General features: G+C 39.6%; 2 protein-coding genes across 2 annotated transcripts; one reads left to right on the top strand and one right to left on the bottom strand.

The window, feature by feature from the left end:
* Positions 1–1,299: 1,299 nt before the first annotated feature.
* On the bottom strand, positions 1,300–8,573 carry arf2a (ARF GTPase 2a). The gene is made up of 5 exons (XM_084744467.1): positions 8,419–8,573; positions 5,698–5,843; positions 5,439–5,549; positions 5,197–5,321; positions 1,300–3,220 (listed from the first exon to the last, which is right to left on the bottom strand). The coding sequence occupies exons 2-5, from the start codon at positions 5,831–5,833 to the stop codon at positions 3,059–3,061; spliced, it is 534 nt and encodes a 177-aa protein (XP_084600593.1). The 5' UTR covers positions 5,834–5,843; positions 8,419–8,573; the 3' UTR covers positions 1,300–3,058.
* A 2,024-nt stretch (positions 8,574–10,597) lies between these two features.
* On the top strand, positions 10,598–19,752 carry wnt9b (wingless-type MMTV integration site family, member 9B). The gene is made up of 4 exons (XM_084744466.1): positions 10,598–10,811; positions 11,438–11,691; positions 14,052–14,317; positions 16,515–19,752. The coding sequence occupies exons 1-4, from the start codon at positions 10,726–10,728 to the stop codon at positions 16,974–16,976; spliced, it is 1,068 nt and encodes a 355-aa protein (XP_084600592.1). The 5' UTR covers positions 10,598–10,725; the 3' UTR covers positions 16,977–19,752.
* Positions 19,753–21,153: the final 1,401 nt, after the last annotated feature.

The raw sequence follows: 21,153 nt of genomic DNA, 5'->3' as shown, positions 1-21,153 counted from the left end.
CTCTCAGCCAAAAATGCTGGAATTTCCCTGTCTACGCTGTCCTGTGTAAAGTTGCCGCAGTTCAGAGGAGGTTAAATGGTTTCTGCATCCTGGGAGATGCAGTCATGAAACTGGCTGTGAACATCATATCATCAAAAACACTGAGAAGGGGATGGGTCAGGCACCCAGGTCATGTGACTTTATTAACACTTGTCATTTGTATAAAAAATCCAAAATAGCAGTGAACAAAGACACTGACCATGATGTAAGTGCTGTTAATTTTTGATGTTTACATATATTTTTTATCTTATATGTTCCTGCTGAAAAATAATAACGTTGATTTTCACAAATTTGATAATCTGGCATTAAATGTATCCTGAAGGACACGTTTTCTTAATAATGGTATAAGACAGGGATAATTACTCACGTTTTGAGGCTTATAGTCCACAGATGATGAGTTAAATAAAGGTGTAAAATGTATATTAGTACTTGCCCATTTAAGGCTCAAAGTGCACTTTGAGTGTTGTGGTCAAACTGCATATGTTCAACTCTGTACCAGAGCAAATATTACAAATAACAACAGGGACATCTGTATTGGTAATAACTGTATCGATAAAGAGCTGTTAAATAGCAGTTTTCTGGGGTTCAGATCAGTTTCCCTCCTCAAGAGGTTCATACCTGACAGTATACTAACAACCTGGTGTAGACTTTTCTCTTTTCATTTGTTTATTTTGAAAGTATATGATGGGAGTGATTGTGTTCTTCTCTCCAAATTACCTGAGTGTATCTAGAATCACGAGTGTTCACTGCCCTCCAGTGGCCGCAGTCAGTAAATGCAGCATCTACTGGTTTATGATCTGAGCTTCCAAAAACTTATTACCTTTCATTGATTAAAAAGAAAGACACAATTTTAAGGGCAAAACAGTTTAAATTAAACAAAATGGATAATGTCTTTAAAATTTGGTCATCAAATGGACTGCAAATATATTCATAAGTAAAAATAATATCAAACATATTTGATTTGACCCAGTCAACTTTTTATAAATATTTCCAACTCAGAAATGATTTATGTTTGTTAAGCAAACATGAGCACCTGATACTGAGGATTACACCCACAGCTGTTTGGAACATCAGTGTGATCCCACTCATCACTTGCATGTCTTTTTTTATGTGAACTTCTACTTTAAATCCACTATCACTGTGACTTCAGCTGACTCAACTACAACGGAACTTAAAGGATTATATTCATTGCAGTGAGGCATTACTTCTCATGTGAATACATTTTTAAATTATTCAGTAAAAAGGCCAATGAAGGAGATGTACAATAGAGATCTCTTTATTATAGTGCATTTATCAGATGTTACAAGATGAGTTTAAAAAAGCATAAAAGGTCATTAAGAAATACATGTGCACATACCTTGTTGTTTGAAATGATCTTGAAAATTAAAGCTTCACATCTGAACAAGGGTACGTGGACAATGTCAAGTTAAAATACATTTTCTTATAGAATATTATATACATTTGTATTTTTTTGCTGTATATCAGATCGTGTGACTTGTCCTATCGACTCGACAGATGTTTAGGAAAAACCATAACAGAGACAAAGCCCGAAAAAGTTACCCAAACTTTTCAAGAAAACACCTAAATGTCCAGTTGTAGAAATACAAAAAGGGAAAATGAATTTTCCTTTAGAGGTCAGTTTGATATTATGACCTTAGAGTCATATTTACTCAGTAAGGGGTGTGCACAGTTCAAGATTGGTTTCTTATTAATTGCAGAAGCCTTTGGAATAATTGAATGTGTGGGAAATTACACTGTTACTGGGTTGGACATCTTAACTGTCTGCTGGTGTAGAGCAATGAGGAGGGTTATTGTTTATGGGTTCTTTGCAAAAGCTGATAGATAAACCGCTGTCTTTACGTAGGCCTCTGTTGGGAAAGCTGATGAGATTGTGCAAATGGCATCAGAGGGTCATAATGTCAATAAGTCCAGGGGAAGCGCCCTGGCTGCATGCAGGAAAAACACCATAAAGCCTGAAGCACAAGGAAGCGTTTACAGTGCTGATTCAAACAGTAGGCCAGAGCAAACACTTCCAATTCAACTGTACCGTTTATCACAGCGCTGACAATTTGTTCAAGAGCACGTGTGTCCTCTGAGGTGCGACCTCACACTTTGCAGGTGAATCCCAAACTGAACCAAACACAACAAGCCCTTTCTGAATCCAACCAATTTGGTCCCGAGAGCATTTTACTCAAAAGACTGCACACCTGGCACGTCAGCTCATGCTCAAGTAAACCAGGTCATGCGTGCATCAACAGTAACGTAAAAAAAAAAATAGAAAAAGAAAACAGACCCTAACCAAAAGACAACTACATACAAGAGTAAATAAGGCTTTCAGTAAATAAAAAAACAGAGTGGGAGCAACTCTACTAAGGCCTCCATGTAGCTGAAACCCACACAGCACCCTGAGGATACACACATTGACAAACAATGCAGTAGCCACACACAATACACCTCCACATAATGTAAACATCAAACATTTATTGCCTTTTCTAGGCTCATGACTGGCATTTTAATCCTTTGTGTGTTTAAGTTCCCATGAGGATAAATATGACGGCCATGGCCATAAGAGGGAAAACCACCAAAGGTGGAACTGAATTTCAAAAAATTAAGAAATGTTTTTTTGTTTTTCAAACATCCTTGACAGATGGCACAGAGGACTCAACATCTTGTGCAAGTCTTTGTTTTGTGGAGATCAGTGCTTTTGGAAGTGCTGACACTGGAAGGCTGAGGTGCTTAAGAGTTAACTGTGTTCAAGGCACAGAAGAGCTGCTCCCACTCTCTCTCTCTCTCTCACACACACATTCACACACACACACACACACACACACACACACACTCACACTCATTCATCCAAAAATACTCATCCAAACACACCCATACAGTACACAGATGCAGAGACGCACTGGCCAAAGGTCCAACACTTTAGATGAGAGAGGAAAAGAAGAGGAGACCAGGACCAGTGCAGTCCCCCAACATGCTGCAGACAGAGATCACTGACGAGAGGTGGAGTGAAAGGTCATTTTGCGTTCTTTAGCTGGGTTGAAAGCCAGTCAAGACCCTCGTAGAGACCATCTCCAGTAGTGGCACATGTGGCCTGGATATACCAGGTACGAGAGCGCAGACTTTGCAAGCTTAGCTTGTCTGTGATGTCAGCTGCATTCATGGCATTGGGCAAGTCCTGAAAGAGCAGAAAACACAGCAAACATAACAGTTAGTTAACAAGAAGACAAAAAATTAAGTTTCTGTTTGCACAGACCAACTTTTAAAGGTCACTTGCCATCATCAATTGCTTGATTAATTCACATTAACATTACAGGATGAGTAGTAATGCATTTATCCATTTTTTGAAATTGTAATAATGCAACTTTATACAAACTTTTTAATAACAATACATTAGAATTCATACAAGCCTATAAAGACAGCGTGGGTGTGAGCGTCTCCACTCATAGTTAAGAAGTGATGTATAGTTTCAGACTACTTGTTTTGGCCCCAATCCAAGTCTGAATCATTTAAATGTACAATATGCAAGTTCTGCCACTAGGGGTGCACTGTTGCAGATGAAAATCTACCTGACATAACTTATATTTTTGAAAGGAGCACCTCCTTGGTAACGGACATCAGACTATAATCTATAAAATTTCACCAAGGTGGTGACAACTCCTGTAGAGATAATTAAGAGTTTCTTCCTCTTGAAAACATTCATCTCTCCTGAGGAAACACCATGAGCACTGTTATTGCCACAGTTACACATTTACAGGACAGATATTCGGCGGGCAGACTTCTCCGTGAAAACAAATTGGCGTCTAGCATCCAACACACACAGTAACACTTTTCTAAAACCAGACACCTGCCACATAACAAGCTGAATCGCAGCGCCGCTATCAGCCAACTTGATCCCAGCAGAGAAGGGAGTGTTTACACGGCTGCATCTTTTCCCTGTAGTGTTCTAAACTGGTATTGTCTAGTCACGGATCTTTGGTTTTGTCCTCTTGGGGAGAGGACCAAGCTGCATGCTTCCCTAATCAAAATGTCTCAAGCAGGGATTCAGCCACGTCCTCCAACTAACTTTTCTACAACCTGCAGTGAAGAAACTGGCAAACTGGCAACCAAGCCAAGGCTCACACTAAATTTCAAAGCAATTTAGCTTATTTCTTTTGAAAGTTAAAAAAGACCTATAATATAGGATAGCCTGCGCTTTCTTCAGTTTGATTAGGTCTTGTTATTGATCGCAAAGAGCAGCCAATCAGAAATGCCAAACAATAAGCATTCATATTAATTGTTCTAATGGGCACAGCCTGCCAGGAAATAAGTCTGAGGATATTGGGGTAAAAAAGTATGAATGTCAAATTTGTAACTGTTGCACCCCCAGCAAATTCTAGCCTATGTATTGTGTGCTAATACAGATACAAAATATGAATAATTTGCATGTAATTTTTAACTTTTCTGTTATTGAGATGGTCCCCTAATTAACATATGGAGGCCTACTCAAAGACCACAAATCTAGATTCTGTAATCCTGATCTTGTGGTATCTGGATCAAAAGATTATATCTGAAAATTATTTGAACAATAATGACAGAGAAGATCAGTTTTATACAGGATGCCAAAAAAGGTCTTACAAAATCTGGATAATTCTGATTCTAGATTAAAGGTTCTGAAATACTGGCAGCAGGGGGATTATGCACCAATGAAAACAGAAGCGTGAATATTATATTCCATTTCTGCTATATTCTGCCAATAGACCCTGTAAATCTTAAACACTGGACCTTTAAATGTTGATTAAATATGTATCTGACACACTGAATAAATGCTGTAGCCTACTAAAGCTGACTCACCTCGTTTTTCAGGATCTACTAGAAGTATTTAAGGTAATGATTCAAAACTATTAAGTTTATACGGTTAACTTAATGAGCACTTGGGGCAACTGCGTACCTATTTTACTTCCCCCTCTGATTTATCCTTCCTGTCTGGGCACTGAACCTTCCAGTCACAAGCTGACTTCTTCAACCTTTATGCCAAAGCTACCTCTGCAATTTTTTTTTATTATTATCAAGTGATAGTGAGCCATTCTCCTGTTCATAGATGAATGGCTAGTTGATGGATGCCGCTTTCTCCCACTAATGATGTACTTTATTAGGACAATGACTCAAACTCACCTGTTTGTTTGCAAACACAAGCAGCACAGCATCCTTGAGCTCATCCTCAGACAACATTCGCATCAGCTCCTCCCTTGCCTCACCAATTCGCTCCCTGTCGTTACTGTCCACTACAAAGATAAGGCCTGAAAATGGAAAAAAGGAGAGGTTTGTATGAAGGCAGTGCATGAAGGTAACCACATGCCTTAGTCCAACAGTGAGCTTAAAAAACTAAAAAAAAACAAAAAACAGAAGACTCTCACCTTGTGTGTTTTGGAAGTAATGCCTCCAGAGAGGCCTGATCTTGTCCTGGCCACCAACATCCCACACCGTAAAACTGATGTTCTTGTATTCTACCGTCTCAACATTAAAACCTGTGGATAGACGAAAAAAAGAAGTAAAAAACAAAACAAAGTGATGTCTGAGTCATCACAATGCACTGTCTTCTTACCAATGCCGAGATATCAGTCACTGCAGGTATTATGCTATAAATTTGTTATGCAGATGCAGGAGATGACTCACCAATGGTAGGGATTGTGGTAACAATTTCTCCCAGTTTGAGCTTGTACAGGATGGTGGTCTTTCCAGCCGCATCCAGCCCTACCATCAGGATCCTCATTTCTTTCTTGCCAAAAAGTCCTTTAAACAAATTACCCATCTTGGCTCACCTGCAGAAGAACAAAAAAAATTGAGTGGATAGGTCTCTGAAAAACTGGATACCACACTGTAAACAATGACAAATTATCAAAGTGTTAAAGATCCACCTTTAGAAGCTGATGTTTTTGGCTGACCTGTGTGATTTCAAGATTTCTGAGTGTGTCAGGGATAGCTGGCAATGTTGCTAGAGACAACACTTATCACCATCTCCTACATCCAAATATATATTTGACTGAAATTCTAATTAAATGAACCAGACATATTTAAAATGACAGCTGCAGCCTCCTAAATCTGGAGACATTTTGCTATCACTTAGAACCAGTTTATTTCAGTCAATGCCTTAAAAGGCACTGAGTACCGATACTCGGCCTTAATTATTGAGGAGAATCAAAATCTGTGTGAAAAATGCAACTTGGGCAACAACTCTATGGCAACTATGAGGGAACACACTACCTCAAATACAGAGGGCTTTTAGATTGCGCTGTTACGATGGTGGTAGAGGGATTAGTGGTCGATGGCTGCCAGCTATCACAATGGACGATGGCATCATCCATCAGCCCAAACCTATGTGCCAATTCTTCTTCGGTTGATCCACTAACAGAAGAATCAGCTACTTTTCACATGTCTGACAAAAATCCAAACCATCTGATTCTTTGTCTTACTTCTTTCACCATTCACTCTAACAGTCAGAAAACTTTTTGCTCCACAAAAGGAAAAAAACAGGACATTAACAACCAACATGGTCAGTATATTCCAGAACTTGTTCAAGTGCTGCAAATGATGTTTCTGTTGCATTTCCCTCAACCCACCACCTGCTTATACTCCAGTGGTTTTAAGGTTTTTACACAATGTCTGTTGACATCTGGAGACGTGCCTCAGCCTGTTCTGCTCAGCCGTGTGTTACATGCACACATTCTTCCAGTTCAGGAAGAGCAAGAGTGAGTAAGATGACAACATATCTTCTCGCTGTGTTCAATTCGGGACAACTGCATCTATTGTCAGCGAAGTAATTGATATCACGGCCCTATGTACAACCGATTTCTGCCTGTATGATTGTTGGCTGACGATGCAAAATGTCCAGTGAAGAAGAAAATGCCCTTCTGTGTCAGTTGTGAGGGGTTGACACTTACTATTAACGTTTTGTGGAGTAAAATTTCTTATGAAACTATACAACACTATATTTGTGTAGGAAAGATTTTCATTAGGAAGGTGAACTGTAGCTAGAATCAAATAATTTTACTACACGTAGAAAATAACTGACAGATTGATTAAATATTTGGTTTGTAAAAGGTCACAATTTCTCCAAACACAAGTTGGCATCTCTTGTTTTTTGTTAGACCAACAAACCAAACCCAATGATAAGCAGTTAATTGTTAGAGATGTTGCTGTTGATCCAGGAAAATTTTAATGGATTAATATCGGCGAAACAACGCAGATCAAAATCCAATCCTTTATTTACTGTACTCAGCTATGTTTTGTCTACCTCACTCCAGTGGTGATGCGGCTCACTACTCTCCTTAATAACAGCTGAAGCTGATAAATATCCATGACCACCACTGAGTTATTGTTTTACTTGACAATGACAAGCGACAGTAAGTCTTCCACTGTAAGTTGATCAGCTGTTTATAACAATTGTCTGTTAATGTGAACTCAAGCCCGTCATCCTGAAAACAAAAGCCCACTGTTCCGAAAATACACACACTATACCCGACCTTCGAACGGCATGAGTGTGGATAGAAAATTTTCATTTTTAGGTGAACTATCCCTTAAAGGATTACAACTACCCCATAGCTTAAGGAAAAAAGACAACCCTAGCTCCATGTAAATGATAAGTTACTTTCTGGACTACTAAAACTAAGAACACATACCAACAGGTAAGTAAGGTTGCGTCACCTATCTTCCTTCAGATAGACGTCTGCGATGCCAAGTCAAATAAAATGAAATAACTCATGCCAAGAGTCATCAGTTGAATTAAGGTGGGTCAGTTGACTCCAACACCCACAAGAGAAAATGTCAACCTATTTACCATGGACTGATTTTAAATTATACGTATGCTGACACTTAACTGGCGTATTGTGCATGAAATTTAACTGATATTCAAACGTTAACGCTAAATTACCGTGTTGCTGGGTGTATAACTGACTTTCAACTTTGATTATTGGTGAACTAACATCAGCCATAAAGCAGGAAGAAGTGTTAGCCCAGTTGGAAGCTCGTTAAACATAAGCTAACATTAGCCTAGCTATAGATGTATTAGGAGCCATGGACTAACTTTAACATCAACTGAACCGTCCAGAGACATTAAAAAAGACAAAACCCATGAGCAAAAAGACTACACTGACTTATATATTCGCTGGTTGTTACTTAAGAGGAGTTAATATGAAGGCATACAATCTGTAAAAAACTTTTTTCAGCAAACAGTCGCGCTAAAGTTAAACTGCTAAGGAAACCGCTAACGGCTTCAAGTTTCCCCAACTCACATCAAACTCTCAAGAAGTTAACCTTTTTTTCTCTATATCCTTATTTAGATGAAAATCATATCCAAAGGACAGTTTGATGTTCAATATATACAGATAGTATCTCTACCTTAACTGACGCCTCTCAGTCCTCCGTCGCTGGTCCTGTCCTACAACAAAATGGCGTTTTCCGTCGTCGTCGTCGTCACCACCCGCGTCTTCTTCTTCTTTGGGTCTTCATGGTGGTTGACGAATCAGTTTATAGGCTCATTACCGCCACCCACTGGACTGGAGAGCGCAGCAGTAGATTGGAAGGAAAAATATTAGTTAATTAAATTTTAGATAACTGTAAATCTAAAGTAGCTAGATTACAATTTACTCTAAAAACCTTTAAAAGGATAGTCCACCCCAAAATCTCCCAAACAATGTAAGTTAATGGTGACCAGTTTTCAAATGTAAAAAACAACTGAAAAAAGTGCCTCCGTACTGCTTGTCTGGCATAATCCAAGTCTGCAGTTTCCAAGTTTTTTTTGTACACTTTCCTGTTTTGGGTTTGAAATGGGCGTGGTTGTGCTTGAGATTTCTTGTGACAATTACACAGGTTAATTCCACAAACCAATCATAAAATAATAATGTCAGTTGATTGATATGTGGATGCAACAAAACTTCTCTTTGAGTAAATTCAACTACATGGAACTGAAGCTGTTGTATCACTCCTTTAACACAAACAGTCATTTAACGTGGCCAAAATCAACATCGCTGTACAAGTAAAAATGGCAAATACTCTCTCTTTCCAGCTTCACCATAGTGAGAATTTGCAGATGCAGATTTTTTCTGTTTTATATGAGAGAAAACTCAATATTTTGGGGAGCTGGACTCTTAGTTGGACAAATATGCTGATATTTTAGGAAATGACCTTGGCTGTAAGAAAATGTGATGGAAATTTTTCACAGTTTTCTGGAATTTTATCGATCAAATGGTTAATCAAGACAATAATGAATACTTTGCACCTAGTGACAACCATGATGTATTCATTTGACATCTCCTCTCCTTTGGACTTGCTTTGGTCAGCCTCTCCAAATGTTATCTCCATGTTGAATTTCTATATTGAATCCACTAGATGGAGCTCTATCCATGATTGGTTTTCCTCTGAGGAGCCAGTGCAGTTCATTGGAAGAACAGGCTGAAGGGCCTTTAATAATATACTGTATGTTTGTGTCCTTTAATCTCAGACTTCGTGGATCATTAACTCCTCATCCATCGGGTTGAATGCTGAATGCTGAGCTTTAATTTCTTTTCATGTTTGGTGGATTTAGGCTGCCTAATCACAATGATTATAAAGTAATAAATACAGTATGTCTAAAATGGGAGAATTCTCTTTTTGTTTTTTTCTCTTCCCCACAGTCAGGGATCCAACCTGTTGGTCAAGGACACCTCAGAATGGATGTGTGTTGGCCTACGTTGCAGGTATGACCTGGGGTCTAATAGAGCTTCACACTCTGATCATGAAACCACCATGCAGTGTAGTTGTAATACATTATAACCAATTATGATGCATTATAATGACTGTTACAATAAATTATAATATAAGTGATCTGCAGTTACTGATATGACAGTTGACATTATGTCATTCTAAAATGCTTTATGATGCACTATTATTATTATAAATCATTATGAATATTTATGCATGCTTATAACTATAATTATACATTGCTATAAGCACAGTATACTGCATAATAAGTATGCTTACAATGCATTATACATCACTCGCTGATATTTTTTGGCTGTGACCATAGTATATTATAGTACTCAGTTGTAATTCATTATAACCACTTACTAATGCCTTATAATTACTGATATAATGCATTATAATGAGTGACCAACAATTTTATGATCCTTGACCTTAAAAGTCATTACAAAACGTCATTATTGTTATAAAGCATTATGAATATTTATGAGTGCTTATAACTATAAGCACAGTGTAATGCATTATAAGCATGGTTATAATGTCATGGCATCACGCGTTATTGTTGTTATAGCCTTATAGATGTTATGTACTGCTATAAGCATGACATATCACATTATAAGTATGTCTCTAATGCATTATAATATATCATAGAAAGTGTTACAGAGGTTTCTGTATTACAGCTGGTAACCCCAGTCATTTTGCAGCTCTGACCACTTGGGTGGCGTTACAGTGGGAGTGAACATACAGTAACAATATTGGGAGAATCCAATGAGGGTGCAGCAAGAAGATGCACCCACTCTCCACCCCCCACACCAAAGGGCCCTGCCTCCCAGCGGACCGCTGGGCCCGGCGCACCGGATTGAAAGTCTGTGTGCATGTGGGGCCCCTTAAAGAGGTGCGCCGACCAGATGGCAGAGACTTTCTCCGTTGAAGAATCAGCGAGATGAAGAGCAGCGCCAACCCGGCACCATGCGCTCCAGGCTCCCACGGACCGCCTGCCTACTGCGACTCATTGCACTCTGCATCCTCCTCTCGCACTCTGCAGCTTACTTTGGGTCAGCCGATTTCCTTTTTACTTCGGCCATCACATTAATCGATCGTCTTTGTTGTTTTAATCCTGAGTGGATATAATAACAACAACCTTTATGAAGTTCAGCCAAATTACGCACGCGCAATTGTACCCAAACTATTGACTTAAATCGTTATTATACTGTTCGACAAATTAACAGTTTCGCAAATTGTCCCGCTAATTTGTCAACAAACCATACTCATGACTAGAGGCAATTTAAGATGCATCTCAACCACATTAATCTTAATTATTACGCTATTTTTACGCGTTTTATTTTGATTTATTGAATAATTGTTGTACGCGGATTGTTAATGATTTATAGTTTTTACATCAAATAGGAAAACTAAAGTATAACCCCTGCAAAAAACTAAGACACACCGTTTCTCGGTCTAATTTTTTTGACAGAGAAATATACATTTCCAGGTGGCACGACTGCGTAAACAGCGTAAAAAGAAAGTAACTGCAACACAAATTCGCTGATTTTAATGGCAGTGATATAATAATTATTGGAAGATATTTAGAAGGCTATAGACCTACATTTTATTTCAGCGTTAGAAAATTTGCATTCGTCTACTCACCTAAATCTTTGTGTGTTTTCTTCCCCACTCCAAGGCTGACAGGTCGGGAACCCTTGGTGTTTTTACCAGGTCCGTTTTCCAATGAACCTCCGACGGGCAAGGCCCACCTGAAGCAGTGCGAGCAGATGACTCTGACCAGGCGGCAGAAGAGACTGTGTCGCAGGGAACCCGGTTTGGCCGAGACGCTGCGGGAGTCGGTGCGCCTCAGCCTCCTGGAGTGTCGGTATCAGTTCAGGAATGAGCGCTGGAACTGCAGTCTGGACGGCCGAGGAAGCCTCCTGAAAAGAGGTGAGCCGCTCATTCAGCCCAGAACTTCAACACGCTCTGCAGTTTTAATGTTTACCCGTGATCCAAAGTGGCTAATGCTGGGATGGAAGCTTCGACCATCCAGTTACGCAGACTTGTTTATCTTCTTTATTTGCCTTCATCCCTTTTGTGTTCCATCCTTTTCGAGACAGGTGCATAGGTGCCCGATTTTTTTAAAAATCTACATTACTCTCTTAGAAGATATATAGTGTGTTTTATCTTAAGTTGACAGTTCATAAAATCACCAAATGCTTATTTTTCCTCTGGCCTGTAGTACTATTTAGCCATCTAGTTTGTTTTGGTGTGAGATACATAGACAGACATGGGAATGTCTGCCTTCTCTACAATATAATGTAACTCGATGGGACTTGGCTTGTGGTGCTCAAAGTGACAAAAAATATATATTTTAAAAGCTCAAGACCAGAAAATATGAGCAGTTTCATGTAGAAACTATTTTCTTCGCACTAGAAAAATAAGAGTTCCTACATGAAACTGCTCTCAACAATGTCTGTGGAGTAACTGGGTCATGATTTCTGGAAACTGACATTGCTGTCGAGTTCTTCAAATGCATTTTTTGGTGAGAGCACCACAAACCAAGTAGCATTTAGTCCCATTATTCTAGAGAGAAGGCAGACATCTCAACGGCTGACATCTCCAAAACTCAGACACTCACAACCTAGGTGGACAAACAGCACTACAGGTAAGAAGAACTTTTTTTTATTATTATTTTGGGGCAAATTTCTCTGAGCAAGACAGTAAATTGTGGTGCTGAGCCACATCTGCTTGCATGGCCCTGATGCTGATGGTAAAATCAACTCAGTGTTTGTGAAGCAGAGCTGTCACAAAAGTTTGGAGACAGACTTCAAATATTATTCCAGTGTAACTTTAATAAAATAATTATATTAATGTTTATTATATTAGATTGACTTCTTTTATTAATGGTGCGACCCACAAGCAATTTTCAAACACAGTGGGAGGCAGTCCTCTCCAGAGGGGCTCAAAATAATTTCAGGGGAGCTACGGTTAAAAGGAAGTGAAAAAATATCAGATTTTATTACATTAATTACCAAAAGGAGATCACATAGAATTGCCTACATAGTTCAGTGATACAGTGTTGGTGGATTTCATGCATTTTTATGTATTTGGTGTAGTCTGAAATGATGTCAAACAGCAATATTAAGTTATCTTGCTCAGCTGTGTCTGCAGGAACAAATAACATAATCATGATCCCACAGATATCCAGGAATTGAGCAAAACTAAGCAAGTAAATTAAAGCTTGTCTGAGAGGAGACCCAGAGTCTCACACTTTGAAAACACAAGTTAATATATTGTTTACCTCTTAATAATAAAAAGCAAACAAAATAGTTTTAGACCATTAATTTTGTTTGTATTGGTTGTTCCTTCCTTATGATCACGTTAAAACTTAAACCCAAACTTGTCTACCAGCTCCTTCCTGCATCACTGATTTTACAACACAGAAATTAGCTTCAGTTACGACCAGTATTTAGCCGTGCTGCATCTGAAGAGAGGCTTCTAGTCACTGTAATACCAAAGCATTTCTGACCACAACACCAGCTGACTCTTCTCTTTTATTTTGTGCAATGTAAGATGTTCTGCACAGTCCGCTTCACTTGATACAACGTCTGAAATAACTTCCCAAAAGTTGCCTACTTGAATACTTTCTCCTTGACCTGATACAACCATCGATTAGGTCCACTTGAAAAAAAAAAAAAGATATGTCCATACTAAATCACCATATTGCTCATAGCTCAAGTCTCCCGCGGGTCTGCTGTGCACAGAAAATGCTTAAGGATCTTCCAGGCTTTATGCATATGGATATCAGTGTGTGGGAGAACATGAACAGGTCAGCATGGAGGTAATGAGGGAGTAGAAAGCCAAGAAATGTGGTGTGGTGGAGAGCGCTCGAGCCCTGTGGTTATTTTTATCACGGGAAAGCGCCCATTCCCAGAGGAAAAGGGTGGCATGATTACCCACTTTCATCTGGGAAAATCCTTCCTAGTCAAAATAATAATTAATTGGATCAAAATATACCCTGGTGATGGCTCTGGGAGAAGCAAATAACAGTGCGTAACCAACAGAAAGGTCAGAAGAGGAATTATGACTCAAGAAAACTGCAGAATAATGCTGAGGCTGTAGTAAACCATGACAACGTAGTGAGCTCTTTGTAAATAAACATGTTGGCTTAAAGTCTTTCTCAGTTTGCTGATTGTATGAATTAATCCCTTAAGCTATACATAGTTTGCACTCAGAAGACATGCTGCTAATGCCACAAATACTGATGTAATTTCCACCTCCTCTGATGTCCTCTACATCTACCCCAGCATTCAAGGAGACTGCCTTCCTGCTGGCGGTGTCCTCCGCAGCGTTGACCCATGCGCTCGCCAAAGCGTGCAGCTCAGGCCGAATGGAGAGGTGCACATGTGACGACTCCCCCGGCATCCAGCATCGAGAAGCGTGGCAGTGGGGGGTCTGCGGCGACAACCTGAAATACAGCACCAAGTTTCTCAAGAAGTTCCTTGGCCAAAAGAGAGTCAGCAAGGACCTGAGGGCGCAGGTCGATGCCCACAACATCAACGTTGGAATTCGGGTGAGTGTGAACAAATAAACCCAAAGGAGTGGAGTAGAAATATTACATCAAATGTGCCTCAGCGGAATTGCACCCTTTCCTCTATATGATAAAGTTGCCTTCCAAGCCTAAGGCTTAAAAACATAACACCTATACCTGAGCCACGTTTAGCTCAACTGATCCCTCCTAAGTCCCGCCCCTCTTTTTGCTCTGTGCTCCAATAACAGTTATGCAAGATTGGTGGAAGGTGACACAGGAGTGGGATGTCACTCCTGTCCCATCCTACTTTCGCCTGTCCTGTCCCAATCCCAACAGAACAACTAGCATTACTTTCAAAATAAATAATATTTCTTTATATGACAAGTGCATATTTATATCTTAAGAACTGATTTATTGTTATTATAATTCCTGATTCCACCTGCTCCTGCTGACTTGACTTGATCCTGTGATGAAAAGTGAAACTGTCCTGTGGAATTCCTAAAAAAATGTCAGCCTCTAATGGGTACCGGTACCCAGCGGAACCGTGGTCACTTTCTCCTTTCCTGTTTCCTGTTGTGTGTAAAGCTTTTCTATGTTGAAAAGAAAATCAACTTTTGAAGATGTTAAAAAGATGTCATATCTGAATTTAGCTAATGTTATCAAAACAGTAGCTAATGACTGAAGTAGATTAGCTAGCTAGTTAGTTAATATTTTGCTAATTTAGCTATCAGACATAACCAAGCTACAGACCAACGTAGATTAGGTAGTATTTTGCGAATATTGACTAACTTGAGTGTGACTGTATGTTTAACCATCTTACAGGAAACAGGTAAGGAGAAAGTTGGCTGATATTCTGCAAGGTACCAATCTTTTTCAACTTTTATTGGGGCACAGAGCAAAAAGGGGCAGGACTCTGGAAGGGTCAATTAGCTCTGCTGCGATTTTACATGAAAATTATACCTCTGACACACTTCAGCACAATCAGAGGATGCCGAATCCTCACCTGCATATTTTGCACAGTGCCAGCCAGACAAACGCCCCCTTATTTGCTGCCGTCGTCGGCCTTGGTGGATCGTACAGAGGCAGAGGGTGAGGCCGTGCAGCAGGGAGACAAGACGGCTGTGGGATCGTTGGAGCCAGGTGTTCTCAGGCATGATAAAGCTTGCTGTGCGGGCCTACAGAAAATTAAAGGTCTCATGTCGGAGAGAACGATTATAACCGTGGCCTCTTTTTAATATACGAGCGAGCATTTTTTTCCACTTACTGGATCACTGTGCTCTTCATAAATCCACCTAATGTTCATAACCACCACTGTGTAGCTCCGAAATAGCAGGCCTCAGGGTCCCTCTCCTGCAGCTCACACCTAGACAGAGCCAGAGATGGTTTAGGAGACAAAAAGAAAAAAAAAACACAACAGGAAGAACTGAGGGCAACTGCCTTATCTCATCTCTGCTGAGTTAAATGTTTTCCTCACTTTACACCAATGTGGCCAAGAAGAAACCACAAGTCGTGTTAACAAAAACATGAAGTGGTCGGAGCCCCACCCCCCACAACATCCCTCAGTAATGGTGCTCTGAAGCCCCTAAGGGGTTCATACCTGCAAAGGGAGGAACTGAGCAGAACTTTTCAACCCAGAGGTACCCTCTGGCTTCGTCTGTGTGACCTGTCTCTGGCCCCCGCCAAGAAAGCAGCAGCTCTCAGGCGGAGTGATCGCGTTCTCATCACTGACCATCAAGCTCAGTGAACTATTAACCTAAATCAGGGGCACCATCGCAAACCGCTGCTACATATTTTTTGGCACTTCTTCTTGCGCAGAAATTCTTATCAATGTTTTCCATGAGCAGGCATGTACAAAGAACAGGGTGGAGAGATTCCACTGTCTGCACTGTTTGTCACCTTTGCCTCAGGCTTTAGGAAAGACAGACAGAGCTAGTTTCAACACATTGAGCAAAAAGAAAAAAAAATTGCAAGAGCTGTCCAAGTGAGAAATGTGAAGTAAATGAAATACGACATACTGAACGCCCCCCCCCCAATCCATTATGTCAAAATTATTGACTGAGGTGGGCTAAAGGCACACTATCTGCAGACCACCACTCCTAACCCCCTACCGACCCTGCAGGAAACTGTCTCACTCTGTCCAGATAGACCTCCCAGATAAGAGGCCAGGTAATGAATCAAACTGAAGGAACTGACATCTCCCTTTTTTTCCTCCCTTGCTTTCTTTTTTCTCCCATCTCAGGCAGTGAAGAGCGGGCTGAAAACAACCTGTAAGTGTCACGGCGTCTCCGGCTCTTGTGCCGTACGGACTTGCTGGAAGCAGCTGTCTCCGTTCCACGACACCGGACGGCTGCTGAAGTATCGATACGACACAGCAGTGCGAGTGCTGAGCGTCACCAACGCAGCCACTGGGGAGACGGAGCTTGCGGGGCCCCGTCGCCACGGCCAGAGCCTCCGCACTACTGACCTGGTCTACCTGGAGGAGTCCCCGAGCTTCTGCAGACCCTCCCGCTACTCCCCGGGTACAGGCGGACGGTCGTGCGCCAAAGACACCAGCTGTCAGAGCCTGTGCTGTGGACGGGGTTATAACACAGCCATGCGCCTCACCAGTCTGTCCTGCCACTGCCAGGTACGCTGGTGCTGCCATGTGGAGTGTCAGACATGTGTGAGGGAGGAGGAGGTGTACACCTGCAAAAATGCATAACAGATGTTGAGATAGAAGAAATATAGGCAAAGACAATTCACTGAGGGATCTCACATCAGAGCATGTCTTCTCCCCTCTGTCCCGCATGTTATTTGGGGAGGAACATACGTGTAACATTATAATAATAGTTCTGGTTATTTGATTTGATATGCAGCAATTTACTGTAGGTGAGGATGTTCTCAAACTACTCTGCTTTTCTCTCGCTGGATGCACTGAAACGCCACTACTCTTCTGGGACGGAGGGAAACAAGCTCTTAAACAAGGTACTGGACTGGACTGGATGTCACCAGCAGTACAATGTCAACCCCCTCCCCCCATCTGCAGGGGAGCTCTGACAGTGACTTTGTTGTATTGTAATTGCATTGGCCCCCTTCCACTTGACTATTTATTGTATCAGTCATTGAGTAGGTTGCACCAACTGGTCTTTTTTTAAGCCTGGTCTTAACTGCTAAGTCGGTCTTTGTCTGGACCAGTCTTTAGAATGGATTTAACGTCGGTTGCACCAACCAAACCTAAGCCTAATCTTAAGTACGATCTATGGTCTTAGCGGTGTGTGTTCATGTGAACGTCCACAACACTATGAATGTTGCATAGCAGCGTGCGTCACTGGGATATATTAACAATCTTCCATTGTCTTGCTGGTTTGTAGCTTATCATTTCTAAACTGCAGCAGTGTTATGGAGGATCAAAGAAGAAAAGGTTATTTCATCTCACACTGAGGTAAGAAAATTACTAGAGCTGTACAGCTAGCACAAGAAAACAGTAACTGTCAAGCAGTCTGACATAATGACAAAAAAGAAGGAGTCAACTTTAGGTCATAAATGGTTGTTCAGATAAAATAGATGGGCAAATGTTAGTAAGCACACTGCCTGTTTCAACCGACTTCACCACTGAATGAGTAACCACAACATCCCCAGACTCCCTTTAAAAATCATGCAATTTTGTGAGTTGTTGAGTGACGAGAAAAATAATAAACATTGTGAAATGCTGTCTATGACAAATTCTCATTTATTTGGGCTGTCTTGTTAATTCGGCAAATATTATACAATACAAATTGTGTAAACTCTGTGTTAACAGCATACACATCGCGTGTTAGCTAAATCAGTGCAGCCACATCACTTCACAGAGTTATTTCTGGCTGAACAGAATTCAGTTTCCACCTGTATTGCTTTAATTTTTCTTGGCAAAGAATAAAAGGTATCTGTATTTCTGGATTAACCATCTTAGATTTGGACTTTACACCTGCTCCTGAAAACAAGGCTAAAGCCTAGACGGTGCAACCAGTGTAACTATTAGGTCGGACTTAGAATGCCGGGTTAGGACCAACTTAGCTTGAGACCAGGCCTAAGTCCTGTTGGTGCAGCCGACCCATTGTGCCTGTTGTACTGCTGCTTTATACTTTAATGTTTTTGTAAATGAGTGATGCCACTGAGGCTAAAATGGCCTTAAAAGGAATCCACCTGTCTGTCTGTCTTCCTGTCTGCTGTGTTGTTAGCAGGGGTGTCACAGTTTCAATATTAAATCAGAAATCGATTGAATTGAACCTTTTGATTTCAGGCTGTGCTACCAATATTGTTTTTGTCTGGCAGGTGTCTGAAGAAAAAAAAAACACTTAAAATACAACACAGCGTAGCTTACAGCTGTTATATCACACTCAATCCAGCAGAGGCAGTTTTTAAAGAATAATTTAAAAATGTAAATGACAGCTGTCAGGGCATTAAAACCAATGATCTGCTTATCTTTAAAAATCTAGACACGAAATCTAAATATCAAAAAACCTCTTTGGCTTTGGAGAATTGTGACACCCCATGTTATTAGGGTTCATGTCTGGTTAAAAAGCACTTAAGTTGCTCTCTCTGCTACATATGATACACAGTGTATAATTAATCATAGAAGTTAGTTTAATTATATGTTTAAATAGAATCACTGGAAGCTTCGAGGGGTGGTTGATGCCACTGATATATATTGTAACTACATGCATTAACAGGGTTATTGTGTAAAGAAACAAGCTGGGTTTCAGTTGCTCTTATGGAAATGTCTATGGAAATCTCTAATGTGTGCTCAAGAGAACAAAGGGAAACACTATACAAAGGGTAATAGTTAAGGAAACACCAAACACAAAGAATGAAAAACACTTAATTTCTTAACATACCAGCCCTCCTCTTGTTTTTTTCCTCTATTTATAGAAGCACAGACTATCCTATACTTTCAAGTTTAAAATTGCCTGACTGAACCATTTTGGTCCTCAAAGTCTAATTTAGCCTCGTCTTTGTTCTGAATGCCTTTGAAGTGGGCTAATCAGGCTCTCTATTTTCCCAAATTGCCAATCAAAGAAAATCACCATGTTTATACTCTCTTACCCTTAACATCCAAGACGACTCTTATGTGTCCATGTGTGCAGGTCAAAAGTGCACGTCGGACCCACACGGTTTTGTTTTATCGGCCAGTTTATGTTTTGTTTGAGTGATTCTGATCTGTATATATATAAAATATGAATATAACTCATGTCAGGGCTCCAGGCATATGACAATGTGGAATCGTAATTTTTCTACCTCACTTCATCTTTTTTGGCAAATATCAGTCAGATTTATGAGCTATGCAGAGTTATTTCCTAAGATCATATTTTAGATGTTTTTGTACAGTTCTTTTGAATTTGGTAATATATATGTGTATATATATCCATATTTCAAAAGGAAATGTTTTTTTTTTTAAATCTTGCTGCATTACATCTCTTATTTAAAATAAATAAGATTAATAAATGGACGTACATTTGTAAGAGCCATGTGTTTGTTGTGTCTTGTTCAGTCGCCACGGGCGGTCAGCACTCAATCGTACTCTTCTCTCTCTCTCTCTCTCTCTCACACACACACACACACACACACACACACACACACACACACACACACACACTCCACACCAGAGTTATTATAGTTTTTTATTAGTTTTACTTTGTATTCAGTTCAGTTTCAGTTAGTTTTCAGAGTGTATTTGCTTGTTTTAGTTTAATTTTTATTAGTTTCAGTTTCTGTATTAGTTTTTTGTTATTATAATATGGAGGATATTTATCAGGGACGAGATTTAAGAAGCTCAGAACGAGTTTAATAACGGTTTTACTTTGTTCCTAAATGAGCATCCTGCAATTTTTGTCACAGGACTGAGTTTTTAGCATTGCATTAGCAAATACATGAAATTTATCCACATGGCATCAATACTAAGAGTATGAGCTCCTTCAAATGGTTTAACAAAACATCTTTAAGAAAAAACATAATAATGTCTGAACGATAAATGAGGTAACTGAACTGAAGGTTGAGGCTGACAGTCAGTCATACTAACAATATGAACAATAATAGAGAAAACAGAGGAACAGAATTTGCGTTTGGTCTTCCTCTGTCCTTCAGGAGTCTCAAGTGTTGCTTCGTCTTGTTGATCATGTGACTCGTGTAATATCCCACATTTACAGAGGGGAGAATGTGTCAGAGTGACAGGACTGAGTGGAAACTTGGGGACACAACTAAAATGGGTATTTTTAAACAACCTATTATGAATTTCTGATGAGAAAATGTATTTAAATGTCATTATTGAACACTGGGATAAATCGTGTTCCACCAAAAAACCTTTAAAAATTATGAATGCCAACACTCTGAATTTTTTTTGGTGAAAACTTATTTTATAAGGATTTATAAGTATGAAATATATATAATTTATTAAATGAATTTATGAAAATTTGTTTAATATCTTTTAGTTTCCAAACTTGCTCTGTGTCAGAATGCATTAAAAACCATCAAAATATAAAACCAACAATAGCTACAGATAACATAGGTATGTGCTATGATAATTACCTTTGTTTTAAAATCAATTTTATATGAAAATGTTGGCCCTTTAAAGTTGCACTGGCATTGGCTTTCTGCTTTTTTTTATTTTTTATTTTTTGATACATTAATTAGATAATATTGCTATCAGACATTTCTTAACCATAACATGTGATCTCCATAGCCTTTCTACATAAAAGCTAAATAAAAATTATGGTTTAAAACTCTTTTAATTAGCATTAAGAGAACTCAGCAACTTAAAAAATGAAATGGCTGCTCACAGTCAAATGAAAAAATAAAAATCAAGTTGATGTCTCCATTAAATAAAAAGTTTGCCCATTACAAGGTTTAATAGCCAAGAGTTTGAT

Source organism: Lutjanus erythropterus, chromosome 19 (assembly GCF_056507025.1).
Source record: "Lutjanus erythropterus isolate fLutEry1 chromosome 19, fLutEry1.hap2, whole genome shotgun sequence".
In the NCBI taxonomy this organism is placed as follows: Eukaryota; Metazoa; Chordata; class Actinopteri; order Lutjaniformes; family Lutjanidae; genus Lutjanus; species Lutjanus erythropterus.
Note: the sequence above shows the minus strand (reverse complement) of the source record. Positions and strands in the feature narration are given on the sequence as shown.

What these genes read in the sequence shown, in the direction of transcription:
- arf2a (XM_084744467.1), bottom strand. Translation starts at nt 5,833, where the DNA reads ATGGGTAATTTGTTTAAAGGACTTTTTGGCAAGAAAGAAATGAGGATC. An exon ending in TACCACAATCCCTACCATTG is followed by an intron (nt 5,550 to 5,697) that starts GTGAGTCATCTC and finishes GTCTATCCACAG; the next exon opens with GTTTTAATGTTGAGACGGTA. An exon ending in TTGTGTTTGCAAACAAACAG is followed by an intron (nt 3,221 to 5,196) that starts GTGAGTTTGAGT and finishes CTGCTCTTTCAG; the next exon opens with GACTTGCCCAATGCCATGAA.
- wnt9b (XM_084744466.1), top strand. Translation starts at nt 10,726, where the DNA reads ATGCGCTCCAGGCTCCCACGGACCGCCTGCCTACTGCGACTCATTGCA. An exon ending in AGGAAGCCTCCTGAAAAGAG is followed by an intron (nt 11,692 to 14,051) that starts GTGAGCCGCTCA and finishes CATCTACCCCAG; the next exon opens with CATTCAAGGAGACTGCCTTC. An exon ending in ACATCAACGTTGGAATTCGG is followed by an intron (nt 14,318 to 16,514) that starts GTGAGTGTGAAC and finishes CTCCCATCTCAG; the next exon opens with GCAGTGAAGAGCGGGCTGAA.